The sequence below is a fragment of the Mobula birostris genome, chromosome 9 (assembly GCF_030028105.1).
Source record: "Mobula birostris isolate sMobBir1 chromosome 9, sMobBir1.hap1, whole genome shotgun sequence".
Classification (NCBI taxonomy): Eukaryota; Metazoa; Chordata; class Chondrichthyes; order Myliobatiformes; family Myliobatidae; genus Mobula; species Mobula birostris.
Window position 1 is genome coordinate 70,392,598 of NC_092378.1, and position 18,693 is coordinate 70,411,290.

Consider the following 18,693-nt stretch of genomic DNA (forward strand, 5'->3'; position numbering starts at 1 on the left):
CCCTGCAGCCAATGACCTGACAGATCGCTGTATTTTTTGTATGTAGTGGGAGGATGCCGCACCAAACCAGACAGGAAAGGCTGAACTGAAGATGCTCTCTACAGCAAAACTATTCCTGGATCTCAGAAGGCTTAAGTAAAACCATCACCAAACCAAAAAAGGGGGAATTAGTAACTTCAAGCACTGTTGTATTTTAAGGAAGACTTTTTTTTAAAAAAGCAGGAGAAATATAGGAGTTTAAACTGGAAATTCCACTGGGTGGAATATAGATCCATTCTCAAAACAATAAGCCTTTATATATGCAAACACATCTTTATTGTAAACTCAGGTACACAGCAGCTGTTTATGTAATTGATTTACATTGAGTACTTTGCTTTATGATATATGCTCATAAATCTCAAACTATGAACAATCTGAAGACATTTTTTTCTTGACTTTCTTGGTAAATGTTCATTTGTTAGGTATATATTGAAATTAAGTCATTCACATTTACTGCAGAACATTCGACATCAGCTGAAAAACATTTCAAAATTCCAAAGAAACGTGAATAGAGGCTGTCAGGCTGGCAATTTTGTTTTGGGATATTTGTAACTGCAACTGGTCAATTTCTTCACTGATATCAGGCAAATCAACATCTTCCTTTATACTGAGATGTTTCTAACAGCCAAATGATGAGAGAGATCTGTAATTAGAATTTAGACATTGAGCAGATTGCAACAAGCCTGAGCCATTTCTAAAGCCATGTTTCATTCAAACAGTTGCAAAGTGCCCTGGAATTATACACCTGGAGGAAGTCTGCTCAAGAGGGAACTGCACTACATGAAAGTGACCTCCAGTGTGCCGCAGAGAACAAGTGGGAGCTGTGGAAGGAGAGACCGAACAGCCCCCCACTTACTCTTGCCCACACTACACCAGAATGTGGATCCCAGGTCGGCCTTTACAGCCACCTGAGGACCCAGCAATGGACAAGCCCTTAGGAGAATATCAGACTTAGTCTGAGTGATTGCACTGTTATAATGTAAAGTTCTTCTACAATTGGGAAGCAAATTGGAAATGGGGGTTGGGGAATTGACTCACAAAAGACCATGCTTATGACCCTGATTTTCCTGCTTCAACAAAGAAGCTTAATGCAACTTAAGGACCAGCATTTCTCCTTTACTACCTTCCAGCCTTAACACCAGGCCCAACTAACTTTAGAAATTGACCACAGCATCCACTTTCTGCAAAAGCAGTATCCTACAGCAGAGACACAGGGGGCAGAATCCTTTGGGACAACCAGCAAGGAGGCCTGCAATCTGAACTCCGGCTGCCTTTAACCATCATACCTGGCCCCGCTTCCTTCATATCTACCGCTTTACAGGCTTGTTCAACTCCCTTTGTTCTGTACCATTTATTTAAAAATTAGCTGTGATTTCCACATTCAGTCATGTTCCTTTACCGTTCCACCTCTATGTTTGCTGTTCATCTCTTAACATGAACCCAAGGCCTGGGACATTAACTGTGTTTTCGCCCCTCAGAGAAGCTGCCTGCAGTTTCTGCCCTTTCCTGCTTAGCTGAGAGAAGTCCAGCACTTGTTTCCACACTTTGCTGAACTGCCAAGTAAACAAACCACTCAACAAAACCAACTCACTATGAGATACAATTGCTTAGTGCATCATCGGAATTATCGCAATGAAACTCAGAATATGACATACACAAGAAAACACTGTTCAGGACCTTGGCACTAATAAAGTAGCTCATTTAGAGAGCTGTAATCAGTACGTATAGCTGAATGGCTCCCTCACACATAAGATTCAATGAGCTGAGAAGCCAAATAGTAATCATGACCATTATTTTAATCAGCTTTGATTTGGACATAAATCCTATACTACTTAATTCTAAGTGCAATCATTGAGGTACAAACTTTACGCCATTGTTAACTTGTATCAGACCCACACTATCTGATCTGGAAGGAAGGCTTTAAGTGGGATAAACTTAAGTTGCATGATGTAGAGGCCAGTAAAAGCAGAACGCATACAAATTATTACAAGAAGTTGCAGGCATGTGGTCAGACACACTTTAAAGGCAGCATGCAAGTTGATGATTTGCAGTGCATTGCCTGACAGCTGTTAGGAAAAGCTGCACAGGCAATTGGGCTGGACCACCTGCATCTGTGCTGTGCAACTGACTTTATTCCATAATTTAAAATGTGAAAAACTGTGACACCTGTAAGTTTGCAAGTCAAAAATAATAGGCACTGCAAATACGGTCCTAATCAATGTGTGGGGATAAGGTGGTTTCTCTTCAGAAGGAAGAACACCTAGGAATCTTCATATTTTGCAAAGCAGATCATACCAGTAGCTTCCCCAGCAGAAATGCATCACGATCCCCCATCTACAATTATTGATGCTTCAAGTAGCAGAGGAAACAGAAAGGACCTTCTCGCAGTAAATAGATTAACACATTGCTCATGGTGGAATAATAATTATGTTCCAAGTTTCTAATCAACTACCCTGCACCCACACATCCTAACACAACTCCAAACACTCAGGCAGAATTCTTTCAATAGTCTGGACCACTTTCCTTTTGCACCTTCAAATTTGCCATGCTGCCCCAACAGGAGAAAGCAACCAGAGGAGGTAGTGACTGAAGACAAACGCTTTCCCTTAGGTGCAGCAGGGCTGAATCTACACATGGTTCAGTAACATGGCTGCGAATGGCAATGAAGAAACACATTTCCTATTCTCAAGTCCACAGTGAACCAGTCATTAGTTCCAGAGCAAGGCTGATTGTTATTTTGCTCATTAGAAAAAACAAATGATGCACTGTGTCGTCACTCAATTTGCAAATTTAGCTGCTAATAAACTTAAGAGGAAGTTAGCTATTTCTTGTCCAACGATTTATCACTGGGCCGCAGAACTACACAATTTCTGTTGCAGCTAACCTACTAATCTTTCTCTCAAGTCAGATACTGAACTTATTATGGTTCACAGAGCTATTTAAAAGAGAGGATTCTGAGATGTCAACACTATTCATGAAACAACTTAATCTTCCAGCATCTTTGTTCTAAATGTTTTGTTTCTATTTTTATTGATATGTAAAGATTACAATTGTTGCATATGCAAGTATTATGCAGCTTTATTTCAAAGTTCCCACAAATATATCTTAACAATAAATTGCCTGTAAAGGACACATGAATTAAGCAAATTGTTTATCGCTAGGTATGAAACTTTGTAAACCTTCATTGAAAAACATTTTACATTACCACACTATACCTGGCCACACCAGTGCAGTTATTCTCCCCCATCCCTGGAAATAGCAGTGAGAACTGAGTTGGGCAGTCTCTTTACACAGCCACCAGTACAGAGCGTCATAACTAAGGCGCAGAATAACTTCATTGTAGATCTACATAAATAAACATGCAGGTTTCAGATGGAAAATGAAATGAAAAGTAGTGCAGCCAAAATATTTACCTCAGACATGCTGGAGGTTTGTATCTTCCACTTTACCAAAACAAAGGGAAAAAATCAAAAGGCAAAGATACTGACTGTAAAACATCAAGAAGAATATCAGTACTAACATCAAGTTACCCAGCAAAGCCATTCTTGACATATGTAACTCATCCTGGCCTATAGTGTTTCTATATCTCTTAGCTGTAACATTTCAATAAAATAATTTACCAAGTGTGCACTCACAGAGTGAACTTATTTATACAACATTCAAATCAGTTTTAAAGTGTTTGTTTTCTTTTAAAAGTGAAGACCATCATTTCATTTTATGGCAATTGGACACAATAGCAATTGACTTAGGTAGAGAGGAGCAATCCTTTAGCATTCTATAGGTTCTGCCACTGGCAGTAATAAACCAAGAGAAAGACATCCTTTGAACTACAATGAATGGAAAGCAGCAATTCACCAAAATAAACATTGAAAATCCCACTCTAGCTGTTGGCAACCTGGCCCCTTGAATACAGCTCTCGTAAATTAAATGTAATGTACCTTGTAATATATATATATATATATATACACACACACACACACACACACACACACACGTGTGTATATATATATATATATATATATATATATATATACACACACACACACACACACACACATACAAATTGGTAAATACAACATGCAAGTACATAATTTAATATGCAGTAAGGCTATGGTGATTTCCAAACAGGAATTAAAATAAAATCAACCCACTTGCTCACATTCTATCAAATTTGATATAATTTATATTCTATCATTAAATTTGTCTAATTTTAATACACTAACTTAGTCATGTGAAGGAAATTCGAATAGCCCCCTGGCTGTACAGTAGAATGAGTGTGTGCAAAGTTCAGTTCACTGAAGAAAGGAAAACTTTCCAGCACATCAATTTATGTTACGATATTCTATTTTTAACCCTGAGTACTGCAAGCTCTTTGCAGTTTTCAAAAAGAAGTTTTCCGTCACAGAACAGCTGCAGAAATGGTTTTCTAACGCTGCACCTCACAACTATTCGGAAAGGAGAATTCGAGAAATTTAGTGGGACCGCCTTTGATTTGTTGAACGAACACAGTTGTGATTCATGTTTCGGTGCAGAAATGCCACTGCAGTCCTCAAAGGGTTAAAGTAGAGTTTCTAAACATCCACAAGCAGCACGTGTTGTCAAGGCTCACAATGTGGGTGCAATCCTCTCTGGGTCAACTTTACAGGAAGTTGGAAGTCACAGCACAACACTTTCAAATGGCAGCTGACACTAGTCCTTAACTTCTATGGCCCATTGCGTTGATTGTTTAAACCAAGGAGGACAGCAAACTGTCACAGAATTAGTGAAGCAGTTGTCTGTTCAGTTTAAGTGCTCATTCTCTGTTGCTGAAGCAGGGCACATACATTGCACACTTTAGCACACAGACACAAAACTAACTTAAAAATGGCATTTTTGGGAAAACATTAGCCAGTATATTTTCAAAAACTATAGAAGAGTGAAAACAGGAACCACTTAAATATTTCTGCATATATTTAGTGTGAAGAACCTGCATACATCAGTAAGACAAACAGATTTCATGGATCTTATATTGCAGTTAGCTTCTACTTGCATTTCTAACACATTGTCAGCTTCAAGTAATTCACCTTAAGTCTATTTTGACACAGAATCCAAATGGCTTCTTGCTCAGACTGATGCAGCACCTCTTCCCCAGTTGACATCTCACTCCTAATTTGTGGCTTGCTTCTATCTTTTTAAGAGTTTGTGCAGAAGTCTGCATTGGAGAGTTTTTACATGGCAATGGTACAGGTCAGTTTGTGTGCATGCAGCTTTCATTCTCTACGTCGTTCTCATTACAGTCCTCGTCGCTGTCCTGAACGAGGCCTAAAGCAGCAGCACCTTCCTTCTTGGCACTGTGGTCATGTGCAAAATAGCCCGTGCCACTGATTGTGTCTTGTCTCTGGTAGAAAAGCACGTAAGCTGCTTTGGACTGTTGAAAGAAGATAATTTATTAATATATTGCTCACAGCTTATCACTAACCAGAGTCTTTGATGCCATTTGACACTTTTGCAAAATTAAATGGACCGAAGTATCACCAGCATTCATGTTATAGATGAATTTTCATGGCCCTGGTTTCAATCCAGTTGTGGTGTACATCAAACATTACCTCCATTTACTCCCTTCGTTTTTTTATTTGTGAACATTTATACTTGGAGATACAGTACGGTAACAGGACAAACTAATTTATGGACAAACTAATCACAAACCCACAATGAGACAATGAGATGAGGAGTAGGAATAGGCATAAAAGAGAAGCAAAATGCAGTTCACATTACAATATGCTAAATTTGACATCAAAAGGCCCAGAGACAGTAATTTCACGATGGTAAGTCCACAAGATGAAAAACCAATTCTGACCAAGCACCAAGTCTGGCAGACACATTTGCAATGAAACGTTGAACCAGAGTGAAATTGTGGAATCCATTGTTTTGATACTGGTGTCCTGGGTTCCTGGCTATCTTGCCATGCAAAAATGGGTGCTGTGTGCACTGTCCAAGCCAGTGGTTTCATTTGGCAACAAAATCCACTTCAGCCGAGCATGACACTTCCAAATTGCTTCTTTGACACTGCCTTGGGTTTTTACAAGGACAATGCCAAGGGAACTTTACTTGGCAGCACAATTACTTCCCCCAAACAGTCAGGCTGATCAACACCTCCACCTGTTAACTCACCCCATCACCACTATATCCACATCAGTCACTCAGCACCCTTCAGCCTTCCCATGCACTGCCACTTTATTGTAGACTGTGTTTCGTAAGATTGTATTTTTATTGCATTTTTATGCTACACGGGAGTCAGAGTAATAATCAATTTGTTCCCCTTTACACTCATTTACTGAAGAATGACAAAAACAAATCATGAACTCATTTCAGGATTTTGTGAAAAGGAAGTTTAATATATATACACTGCAGGATGGAAAGAAAGTGGAGGCGGTAGGGTAACATAGTGGTTAGCACAACACTTCATAGTAGCAGCGAGCTGGTTCAATTCCCGGCACTGCCTGTGGGGAGTTTGTATGTTCACCCTGTGACTGCGTGGGTTTCCTCCGGGTGCTCCGGTTTCCTCCCACAGTCCACAGATGTACTGGTTGGTAGGTTAATTGATCATTGTAAATTGTCCTGAGATCAAGCCAAGATTAAACTGGAGGATTGCTGGGCAGTGCCTACTCTGGGTTGTATAAATAAACTTCTGCAAGCATCCCAAAATTTACCTATATGCACTCCAGCTTAGAAAAAAAAGGTACAGTAGGTTACTAATTGTGTTGTAGGAGACAATACTATTGAAAATACTTACTACTATTTGATCTTCTGTTGCAGATGAAACACTGGTATCATCAAAATAGTACCACTTGTTGTCATCTTTGTTCTTGGCAAAGGCCGTGTCTACAAAATAAAAAAACGTTAGCACGATGACAGGAAGTGCAGGCAAGCTCTCCAGGAGAGCTTTCTGCACCTGCAAATTTTCAACAAGTCTGCAGTTGATTATCTGAATGTTTAATGGATAAAAGATCCCACTTTTTACTTGATGGTACAGGGAAGAAAGAGGTTCAACACAGGGAAAGCAGCACAATTAGCTAGCTCACTGCGGTTACTGGAAATCTGAAATAAAAACAGAAAATGCTGTAAACACTCAGAAAATCGTGTGGAGAGAGAACTATAGTTAATGTTTCAGAAGTCACTTTTAAAGGGCTTCAGACTGAAACATTAAACACTTCTCCTTCACATACACTGCCTAACTGTGTTTCCAGCATCTTTTGTTTTATTTAGTTGGAGCAAGTCAATGCTACAACACCTGCACAGGACGATAAATTATCTATCACTTGATGCCCATGATCTTTTTTGTTTTAGAGTGATTTTAATCCTCACTTTTTAAGAAATTACCATCAAATAGATTTTTTATAATAAAGCAGGGAACTTTTAAACAGTAGAGCTACTGTTGGAGAAATGAATCAGAATTAAATACATTAATTACAGAACCAGATCCAACAGGAAATCATGCATAAACACATGCAATTCTACAGATGTTGGCAATCTTGAGCAACACACAGAAAATGCTGGAATGGAAGAAATCAGTAGGTCGTGCAGCATCTATGGAGGAGAATAAACAGCTGATACCCTTCATTAAGACTGGAAAGGAAGAGGGCAGAAGCCAGAATAAGGAAGTGGGTGGAGTGGGGAGGTGAACAAGCTGGCAGGTGATATGTGAAACTGGGTGAGGGGGAAGATAGGCGGGTGGGGGAAGGAAAGATGAAATAAGAAGCTGGGAGGTGATAGGTGGAAGAAGTAAAGGGTTGAAGACGAAGGAATCTTACAGGAGGGAATAGTGGACCATGAGGCAAAGGGAAGGAGGAGGGTAACCAGTGGGAGGGTGTTGAACAGGTGAGGAGAAGGGGTGAAAGGGATACCAGGATGGGGAATGTAAGAAGGGGAGGGGGAAGAAATTCCCATAAGTTGGAGAAATTGATATTCATGCCATCAAGTTGGAGACTAACAAGACAGAATATGGAGGTGTTGCCTCCAACTGAGTTTGGCCTCATCATGGCAGTAGAGGAGGCCATGGACAGACATGTCGAGATGGGAATGAGAAGTTGAAATGATATGGACAGCCACTGGGAAACCGCACAATTAATTTTCAAGCTTTGTGAATGAAATTGGTTTAAAAGTTAAAAATTACATCATCACAATAGATTCCACATTCTAGTAGACACTGAAAAAGAAAACTGATTGGGAATACTTACAATGCCCTCCACCCATTCCACCATAGTGATTAGACACAGCAATCAAATTATATTCACAGCGGCCAGCATTTGGATTGATAAGAAATTCGGACATATCTAAATCACTAATGAACAGAGAGAAACATAGTTACAACCTTTCTTGTATACAAGTGTAAAATGCTTCATTTACATCTAGCCTAACAAATCTAACATTAGAAAAGCTCTGTTGAAAGTCCATTCTAAAGTCAAAGACTCCCTCTGACCTGTTCAATCGCTGGTTACCTCCTTCAGTTAACGCTCACAGAGATTCCATATTATATGAGGTGATGCTGCAAGCTCTACAGTGCTTTGATAAAGTATTCAGCCCAACAACTATTTTCACATTTTACTATCCCATTTTCTAAATTCAAATATAGTTGCCCCTCCTTATCCGCGAGGGATTGGTTCTGAGACCCTCCGCGGATACCAAAAAACGCGGATGCTCAAGTCCCTTATTTAACCTGTCTCAGTATCAGAGGACTTTAGGACCCAGGGCAGCACAGGACCCGCCGCCCGCAGTGTTTCTGTTCCGTTGACTCATAATACCTAATACAATGTAAATGCTATGTAAATAGTTTATACTATATTGTTTAGGGAATATAGGCATCCGTTAGTCTCGTGAGACCATGTATTTGCGCCTTGGAAGGTTTCCAGAGTGCAGGCCTGGGTGAGGTTGTATGGAAGACTGGCAGTTGCCCATGCTGCAAGTCTCCCCTCTCCATGCCACCAATGTTGTCCAAGGGAAGGGCACTAGTGCGAAGTGAATAATGCTCGAACAACGAGTGCTGGAGAGAGAACTTCTGGGTTTTCCCGATTTGCGGTTGGTTGAATTTGTGCATACGGAACTCGCGGATACGGAGGGCAGACTGTATATCAAAGTAGGATTTTTGCAGCTAATCTACAAAACATTGAGCATCATGTCAAATCAAAAGAAAAATTCCAAAACCCGTGAAAATTAAAAACTAAAATTATGATGCTGAGAAAGTATTAATCCCCTCTTGTAATTACTGCACTAACTTTCCTCAGGTGCAATACTGTATCTTACCTTACCAACTCACCTAATTTGTTGATGCAGAAAATTAGAGGATCACCTGAATAAATACCCCACTTTCTGTAAGTCCAACAATATGGTTGATTTTCAACAGACCAAACCAAAAAGAAGACCTACAACGTAGAACTGTACAACACACAAACAGGCCATTCGGCCTTCAATGTTGTGCCGAACCAGCTAAAAAGCAAATCAAGAACACCCAAACACTAATCCCCCCTACCCATACCATGCCCCTATCTCTCATCTTCCTTACATCCATGTGCCGATCCAAATGTTTCTTAAAGGCCTCTAAAGCATTTGCCTCTACCACCATACCAGGCAGTGTACTCTAGGCATCCACCACTCTTTGAGTAAAAAACTTAACCCTCACATCCCTCTCGAACCTACCCCCTCTCACCTTCAATGCACACCCTCTGGTATTAGACATTTCAACCCTGGGAAACAGATACTCTCTGTCCACTCTATCTGTGCCTCTCATAATCTTATAAACCTCCATCAGATCTCCCCTCAGCCTCCAGCACTCCAGAGAAAACAACTCAAGTTTGTCTAGCCTCTCATGATAGTACATGACTTCTAAACTGGGCAGCATTCTGGTAAACAACTACTGCACCCTCTCCAAAGCCTCAACATCCTTCTGAGAGTGGGGAAACCAGAACTGTATGCAATACTCCGGATGTGGTCTAACCAGAGTCTTATAAAGTTGCAACATATCCTCTTGACTTTTGAACTCAATGCCTCGGCCAATAAAAGCAAGCATTCCATAAGCCTTCTTAACCATCCTCTCGACCTGTGTAGCCACTTTCAAGGAGCTATGAACTTGGATCCCAAAATCTCTCTGCTGAAAAGAGCATCCAAGACAAGATAGGGAAATAATAATAGAGAAGCACAAATCTGGGGAAGAGTCCAAAACCATCTCAAAGGCACTGAATATACCTCGGAGCTCAGTGCAGTCCATTGCGAAAAAGTGGAAAAAATACGAAACCACAGCCACACTGCCTATGTCAGGCCGCCCTTCAGTCGCCAGAGAAGAAAGGCACTTGTAAGAGAGGCAATTGTGAGGCCAACAGTCACTCTGAGTGAGTTGCAGAAGTCAGTGGCTGCAACTGGAGGTGAAGTTAAGCTCCAAGGCCTTGCACAAAAACGACATTTATGGAAGAGTAGGAAGGAAGAAGCTCTTGTTAAAAATTGCGTATCCTTACCCGCAAAGGGTCACTTAGAAGATACTATAACGATGTGTAAGAAGGTAGTCTGGTGGATGAGACTAAAGTGTAAGTTATTGGCCTCAACAGTAAATAAATGCAATACTGCACATCAGCCAGGTAACACTATCCCTACTGTAAAGTATGGTGGAGGTAGCAACATGCTTTGAGAATGCTTTTCATCAGCTGGGACTGGAAATCTAGTCCAGATAGATGGGAAGACGAATGCTACTAAATACAGAAAGATCCTGGATAAAAATCTGCTCGTCTCTGGCAAAAAGCTTAAACTGGGGAGGAAGTTTGTCCTTTAGCAGGACAACAACTTAAAGCACATTAACAGAACAACCATGGAGTGGTTTCAATTAAAGAAAATTGATGTCCTTGAGCGGTCCATTCGGAGTCTTGACCTTGACCCAATCAAACACCTTAAGGTTGCTGTCCATTGCCACTCCCCAACTAACCTGGCACAGCTTGAGCAAATTTTGCCAAGAGGAATGGGCAAATCTTGCTCCATCACGTTGTGCAAAGCCAATAGAGACTTATCCAAAAAGACTACTAGCTGCAATAGCTACAAGAGGTGGTTCAACTAAGTACTGAATGAAGCCGGGTGAGTACTTTTGAACTACTGACATTTCAGTTGTTGAATTTTTAGTTTTTCATACTTTACAATTTTCCTGTTTTATGGGATCAAAATCCCTGGTTTAATACTCATTTAAGTGAACAAAAGGTGGGGGGAAAAGAACTTTTACAAGGCACTGTATAAAACTCTGATTAGACCACACTTGGGAGTATTGTATTCAGTTCTAGTTGTCTCATTATAGGAAGGATGTGGAAGCTTTGGAAGTGCAGAGGAGATTTACCAGGATTAAGCAAGCCAGGGCTTTTCTCTCTGGAGTGAAGAGTGAGAAATGACTTAATACAGGTGTATAAATTATAAGGCTTAGATAAAGTGGACAGCCAGCGCTTTATGCCCAAGGTGACAAAGGCCAATACTAGAGGACATCCGTTTATGGTGAGTGGAAGAAAGTTTAGGGGAGATGTTAGAGGTAGGCTTTTTAATACAGAGGGTGCTGGGTGCCTGGAACGCACTGCTGTAGGTGGTAGTAGAGACTAATACGTTAAGAATATTTAAGAGATTTTTGGATAGGCACATGGCTGAAAGGAAAATGAAGGGATGGGTTAGATTGATGTTGGGGGTTAAAAGGTCAGCACAACATCGTGGGTGCAGGGGTTCTACGTTCACAGAAGGAACAGTGATTTAAAACCAGGACTTCTGGACCGGAGGAATTAAGGCATCCTGGGATTGTTAAGACTTCTCACCATCACACACATCAAATTTTTATGAATCTAAGACATCACACCCTTCTGATGAACACTATTAAGTGTCTGTTTTCCATCACTGGAATAGATCAAATCTCCAGCTGTGGAGATGCTGACAAAACAGGTTTCACTCACTTCCTTACAAACATCCAAGTGCCCATCTGATTTACATTCATACTCTGCCAGAGCTTAGGACCATGGTTTCCAATTGGTCAAACTAATATCCACACAACAGCCTAGGACTTGTAAACACAGCTTTGACAATGTGAGATTTGGTTGCACTTAAGACGGTGTGCATTTAATCCAGAGATAATCATCATTATTTTCTTAGGAAGTCAGAGGTATCCTACAGATTTTATAGCCATAATTTGCAGTCTCTGACTTACCTAATAGGAAAATCAACAAGAGTGTCCAGCTTATCTCGCCAGTATCGACAATAGGAAAATCGCTTCAAATGGACCACTAACACAGGAGGTAATGACCACAGGTCTAATTTTTTGGTGGCTTGCTGATGTTGCTTGCAGTTTGGACAGTACCTGAATAAAAACATATCAAGAAACTTACAAATGTATTATTTCCATGGTCTTGTCTGTCAAACAACAATCCAGCAGAAAACCCAGGGGGAGCAAGTTATCATGAGGTATAGAGCTAAGTGGGAGTTTCTGCTGTGCTTCTGTTGACCTCTCCAAATTTGGCTCCACCGTGTGGTTTTGAGTGTGTAGTGGCCAGCATGACCAGGAGCAGATACTCTCAAAGGCATTCAGTGATCAAAGAATAGGGATGGGTAACTTGCTCCTGACTGACTTACAAGTTTACACCTAATGGTGTAAACAACTCTCTTTTGACATAACAATCCACAAGTACTTAGGATCTAAACTTGTTCCGATGATTGTGACTTACAAATATCTTTTATTTCTAGCTACAAATATGTAAATATAAAGTACATTTAAACAAATTGAAAAGCACACCTCTACTGCACAACCTATGTTGAACTCAGTCAATGAGTGGCAGAGTGGCAGGTTCATCTATCAGTGAGTCTATCATATTCTGCATATGTGGGCAAAATCTCTGAATAATCAACACAGCCTGTTATAAAAATCATTTGTGGCAGATGCCTGCTTAGCATAACTACCAGCAATAAGCTCACGTGGAGATTAGGTAAAGAAAACAGGGGTATAGCTGGAAGTAGACGTTGAGTCACAAACATAAGCAGAAAAAGGAGTTATATCACATTTTAAACAGCACAAATCTTCACGAACACGAAATACAAATGTTTGTATATCAAAAGTGCTAATAACAGCTTGTTGACCTGGCATTACAATCATTCACGTACAAGGCTCCACTCTGACTTTCTGCTGCGGTGGTTCCAATTGATGCACTTACTGATTCCTAATACCTGGGCTGCTTTGCTGCCGTCAATTAAAGTGTCGGTGGCCTATTGTAATGCCTGAAGTTGAGCATGGCACACCTTGTTTCTTGTTCTTTATTCCATTTACAGATTTCTCCCTCAGGTGGATAGGCAACGGTCAGGTAAGCAGTTAGCAATATCATCAACTTACTCAACAAATGCAATTAGATGAGAGTTTTTATGCAAAATCACTCACCAGAGGTCCTCTGCACCAAGTTTTTCTTTCGTTGTAAAAAGTTCAATACAGTCTTTTAATTTAACAAACATTTTTTTCTGAGGCCTATATTCCATGCTTTCATGTTTCTCAAATTCCTATATTAAAAGAAAAGGAGGATTTCTAATATCAGTTTGTAAAATATGAAGAAAATTACTTTGTTCACTACAAAGTTGCTTCCTATGTTTTTAAAGGAATGCCAATTTGAATGTATTGCTGAAAATACATTTAACTATCTCCGGGTTTGCCTTATGGGGCAATAGGTAAAACATTATTTTTTGTATAATGTTATGCACCATATCTTATTCTCCTAATATGGTATTACCATGTTTTTTTTAAGACTGATAAGTAAAGATAGAATTAAGCCAATAATTTTAGGACCTGATCAATGAATGCCCTTAAAAATATTCTGCATCATGGCAACATGACTATGTGCATGGGTATTTTTCAGAAAAAAATATTCTAATTTACTCCACACTTTGAGCACATGGCTTGTGTGCTGCATTTCATAGTTATAACCCTGAAAGTTGTGTGTTTACAATATATTTTCTACATTACGTACTGTATGCTTAAGTTTAAGAATTGGACAGATGTTCTTAGTATTTCCTACATTTCACCCTGTTCATTTTCTTTTTTTTCCACAAAGCAAAAACCATTGCAACTGTGTATGTCTTGGGATATAATTACCTCTGCTGCACTGTCATCAAACCATCGCTTTCGTACTTCAGGATCCCAGTCTAATGCCAGATATGTTCGCTCTGGGGATAAAGGAACGAAGAGCAAATTCTGAAAAGTACGCAATACTACAGATAGTAAATTCTTAATCAGTTGAGGTGTCTTCATACAGGCGCATCCATTAGAAAGCAATGGCTCACTTGATAAGAAAATACAGCAGTGTTTAGCTGGATATAGCTTGATTCCCACTCTATGGACCGTGAGTGAGATGGAAATCGGTCAGGGTTTCCTCATCCTGACAACCATCCAGTGACCCATTCCAGGGAATGTGTGCAAATCAGAAGGTTTTTGCAAGTCTGGTTTCAGCTGTGATATGCAACGCTTCAGCAGACTGACATCACCATGGTTGAGTTATGAAGTATGAGAAGTTGTCTGTAAGGCAGAGCAACTGAGCAATGAAGCTGGGTTTGAGGGAGGTGCAAAAACAGCTATATTCAACCAGCAAAAAAAATGGAGTTCAAATTAGCAATGACAAGATAAGAAATCCCTTCAACTGAGTGCCCACATCCAGTATTGTATCTGAGTGAGTGTGCCCCTGTGTACCATATTCATGAAGAGGAGTCTGGTTGTCAGTTACCTTGAATTCCCTTACAATTGGACCAAAATTTTGTTCTGAAAAGCCTGTGCATTAGTTGGTGTACAATAGAAATCCCATGTTGAGAATCATCACACAATGGAAACATCAACTCCTCAATATGGAGTTCAGGAGCTGGAATGTTGGACTACTTTGACAGCCCCAGGCAATGATATACAGCACTAGAATATCTGCCACTATCAAAGCCTAGGAGCACAACACTGTGCTGAATGGGTAAGAGGCAGTAGGGTATAACTTCTAGAATGTTTCAATGGGCAAATCGTTGAGTTAGCTGATCCTAGGACATGTCGTCTGAGAATTCCCTGGCTGAGGAAGGGAATATGAAGATTGAAATGTTTGTTAATATGCATCAAAGCCTGTTTAATGCTCAAGTAAAGCAAGAAATATGGCCATTCAGCCAACACAGTAAAAAATTAACCATTGACAGAATCACAAGTGTTCAACACAATTTCAATGTGGAAAAGTGAAAAATCATTTAAGTAAGGTCCACTTGAATACAGATATTTAGAGGGACATAATTTTAAGGTCATTGGAGGAAATTATGGGGGGGGGGGAGGATGTTAGAGGTAATTTTTTTTGACACAGAGTGGCAGGTGTGTAGATTACACTGCTGGACTGGCAGTAAAAGCAGATACTTTAAGGACATTACAAGACTCTTAAACCGGCAAATGGATGAAAGAAAAATGGAAGGCTATGTGAAAAGGTAGGGTTAGATTGTGAGAGGGAAGGGTTATGTTGATCTGAGAATGGGCTAAAAGGTCGGCACAACTTCGTGGGCTGAAAGCCCAGTACTGTGCTGTGTTCTATGTTCTATAAATAGCAGTATAAATAGCCAACCAAAGTACAGAGTGCTACAAATCCTGCTAAAATATTGTTCAATGATGCTATGCCACAACAGTACATAATAGTAGGTTGAGATGCTTCCTGACATAAAGCAAACCAACACCAAATAAGTTTGTAATAGATGGGTGACAGAGATACTTTGGGCACCATGCAGGATTACATTTAATACCCTACACATCCAGCCTGCAACACTTACCATCGAGCCTGATCTGCCTGCTATCTTCAAATCGGATATGCCTGTCATCTTTGACATAATTGATATCTGGATTCCCCAAATTATTGAACTGGAATGTAAAGAGCTGTTTGTTGTGTCCCTGAAATATCTGCCCTTTACAAGTATCATCAGTGCAAATGCCATTTTCAGAGTCCTCGTTGTCTCCCCCAGCGGAGTCCTCTGACTGGCTGTTTTCATTTTCAGAAGGAAGTTCTTGATCTTGACTGGACTCATCATCCTGCTCATCTGTCTCCATTTCACCTGCTCACAGAAAGAACCCATTGTAAAAACCACTGCCAGTCATTACGCCATCGTTTGCTTGAAGAGGTATGTGCCTTGTTGCTTCTCACTGTAAATAAGCATACACCTGTTGTACTACACAACAGAGCTCTTGCGCAACGTTAGAGAGAAAGCCCACTAGACGTTGCACAGTAAGAACATTAATGCTGGAATAGGTACATTTCAAAGGCAATGGACTGAAGGTAGTATAAAATGGTATCCTTCACTAAGAATTCCAAAGCATTTCAATGAGTGCAGCACTTGTCTGGCTGCTGCAACATGTCTCACTATTCTAATTAAATACCACTTTCTTTCTTTGTAGTAAGTTATACACAAGTAACCATAATATGATTAATTCCCGTCAGGATAAATTAATCATATTAAATTGTAGCAGGATAGGGCAGTACACTACCAATGCAAACACAACTCTGCAAAGTCAAATCTTATACCATCAGCTATTGAGGTCAAGGTTAGCCAACAAAGCTAAATACCTGTCCTTAGCTGGGACCAACTGGGGTAATTTCAATTGATTCAAGCAGTGTCAAAGGCACCTATAGAAGGTAAATGTGGAAAAATCTATTGTTCACTGACTAATAAAGTTAATATCTGATAAGGCTCTCCATTTAAAATCCTTTTTAAAATGAAACTACGATAAATGTTAACAAATTAATCTATCTGTTTGAAGACTGGATTCTGGTGACAACAGGTAGTGGTGGTGTACAATTGTCACCCAGTCGTCTAGCGTGTGGAGTCTGTTAAACTAACCTAACCATTACAATAATGAGAGCAATAAAGCTGACATATACAGTACTGTGCAAAAGTCTTAGGCATCCTAGTTATAAATATCTGCCTAAGACGTTTGCACAGTACTGTATTACTAACGACTTGGGTGTGAAAGCAGAAGGTGTGATTAGTAAGATTATGGTTGACACAGTAATTGGTGTGTGAGTAAAACTGTCTAAAGCTGCAGACTAGGTAGAAGGTTGAGTGGAACATTGCAGATGGAACTTAACCCTGACAATTGTGAGGGAATGTATTTGAGAAATCAGATAGGAACAATACAGTAAATACAGGTCACAAAGGAACACTGATGAATGGTGTTTAAAGCCATAGTTGCCCAAAAGTGACACCACAAGCAGTGAAGACAGCAGACAGCATGCTTGCTTTTCTAGGAGAGAGTTCAGAATATCAAACTTCAGCCATGTACAGTCTTCAGTCTATATATTTATTTGTCAACATGGAGCGGAGAGAAGAGTTTCTAAATCTAGCAGGAGCAAAGGACGTTGGGAATGGTGCAGGCGAAGCAGTGTGGGACAGGTGGTAGAGTAGTGCCAGGGGTGGGGGGGGGGGGTAGTGTGAGTACAGACACACCCAGCCTTGAGACACCAGGCAAGATAATATGATTCCAAATAATGGGTTTATTGATCTTTACAGAATGTCCTTCTGGTGTTTCCTGCTCCCTCCACCTCCTTTTCCCTTTCCCAACTATGATTCCTGTCTCCCTACCCCTTTCCCACTCTCAGTCCACAATACAGACCCATATCAGATTCAGGTTTATCATCACTCACATCAGGAAATTTGTGGGGTTTTTTTGCAACAGTACAGTGCCATACATAAAATTTCTACAGTACAGTGCAAAAGTCTCAGGCACCTTAACCAAATATATGTGTCCAAGACTTTCCCACAGTACTGAACTTTACAAACGACTATTTGAGCTGCACTTAAGAGTCTTATGCACTGTTCTGGTCAACACATTATCAGATGTGACTACATTGGAAACAATGCAAAGCAGATTCACCAGGATTGTTCAGGCTTTTATTTTAAAATATAGCCCTGTTGTCTTTAATTCTGAAATTCAGCAGGACCACATGGGGGGTGGGAACCATTTGTTTTGGCAGAGTTTTTCAGACAGACAATTATACATATACACAATCCTATTGTCTTTCTTTTGTTTGCGCCATTAAAATCATTGTATTTTTATTCTTACTCAATAGTACGTTTAGCCCACCAGTGGTGTAGTGACATCTGCACCAGACTTCGGGGCAAGTGATACCGGGTTTGAATCCGGCCGGCTCCTTACACACTTTCCATCCTTGCTGGATGAGTGTTGAGTTAATAACTCGGCCTTGTAAAAAACAGACAAAAGCTAAAGAAACAGCAATTGCTGCCTGATGTGCCACAAGGTGTGGAGAGGAACAACAACTGTATGTGTGAGTGCAGTCCAAATAAAGCACCCAGAGCTTGGACACTACATCCTGACTCCTGTGTTCAGTTGAGTGGAGTTTGACTTACTGCTGAATTGTGTACTTCAAATTCACATAAAAGGAGAGCAGTATAAAGTTGTTACCTGGATTGGAGGACTTTAAATTATGGGAAAAGATTGGATAGGCTGGGGTCCTTCATCTCATGTTTCCCAATATTTATTATTTTTTTTTCTTTTTGTATTTGCACAGCTTGTTGTCTTTTGGACACTGGTTGTTGGTCTGTCTTGGTGTGTGTGGTCTTTCACTGATTCTACTGTGTTTCTTGTATTTACTGTGAATGCCTCTAAGAAAATGAACC

The 18,693-nt window shown here is 40.2% G+C and overlaps 1 protein-coding gene across 7 annotated transcripts in view; it reads right to left on the reverse strand.

Annotated features, from left to right (window-relative positions):
- Nucleotides 1-314: 314 nt before the first annotated feature.
- The window catches only part of LOC140202828 (ubiquitin carboxyl-terminal hydrolase 15-like), a 112,999-nt gene continuing 94,620 nt past the window's right edge, over nt 315-18,693 (reverse strand). For 4 of the 7 annotated variants that reach the window (XM_072268249.1, XM_072268247.1, XM_072268250.1 and 1 more), the window contains 7 exons: nt 15,835-16,113; nt 14,153-14,223; nt 13,448-13,563; nt 12,230-12,379; nt 8,256-8,359; nt 6,812-6,900; nt 4,039-5,446 (listed from right to left, as the gene is read on the reverse strand). In XM_072268249.1, coding sequence (XP_072124350.1) covers nt 5,267-5,446; nt 6,812-6,900; nt 8,256-8,359; nt 12,230-12,379; nt 13,448-13,563; nt 14,153-14,223; nt 15,835-16,113 — 989 coding nt within the window. In that variant the 3' untranslated portion in view covers nt 4,039-5,266. Of the gene's footprint in view, nt 3,527-4,038; nt 5,447-6,811; nt 6,901-8,255; nt 8,360-12,229; nt 12,380-13,447; nt 13,564-14,152; nt 14,224-15,834; nt 16,114-18,693 lie in introns of those variants that run through there. The other 3 variants (XR_011887199.1, XR_011887198.1, XR_011887197.1) reach the window with 3 other exon arrangements.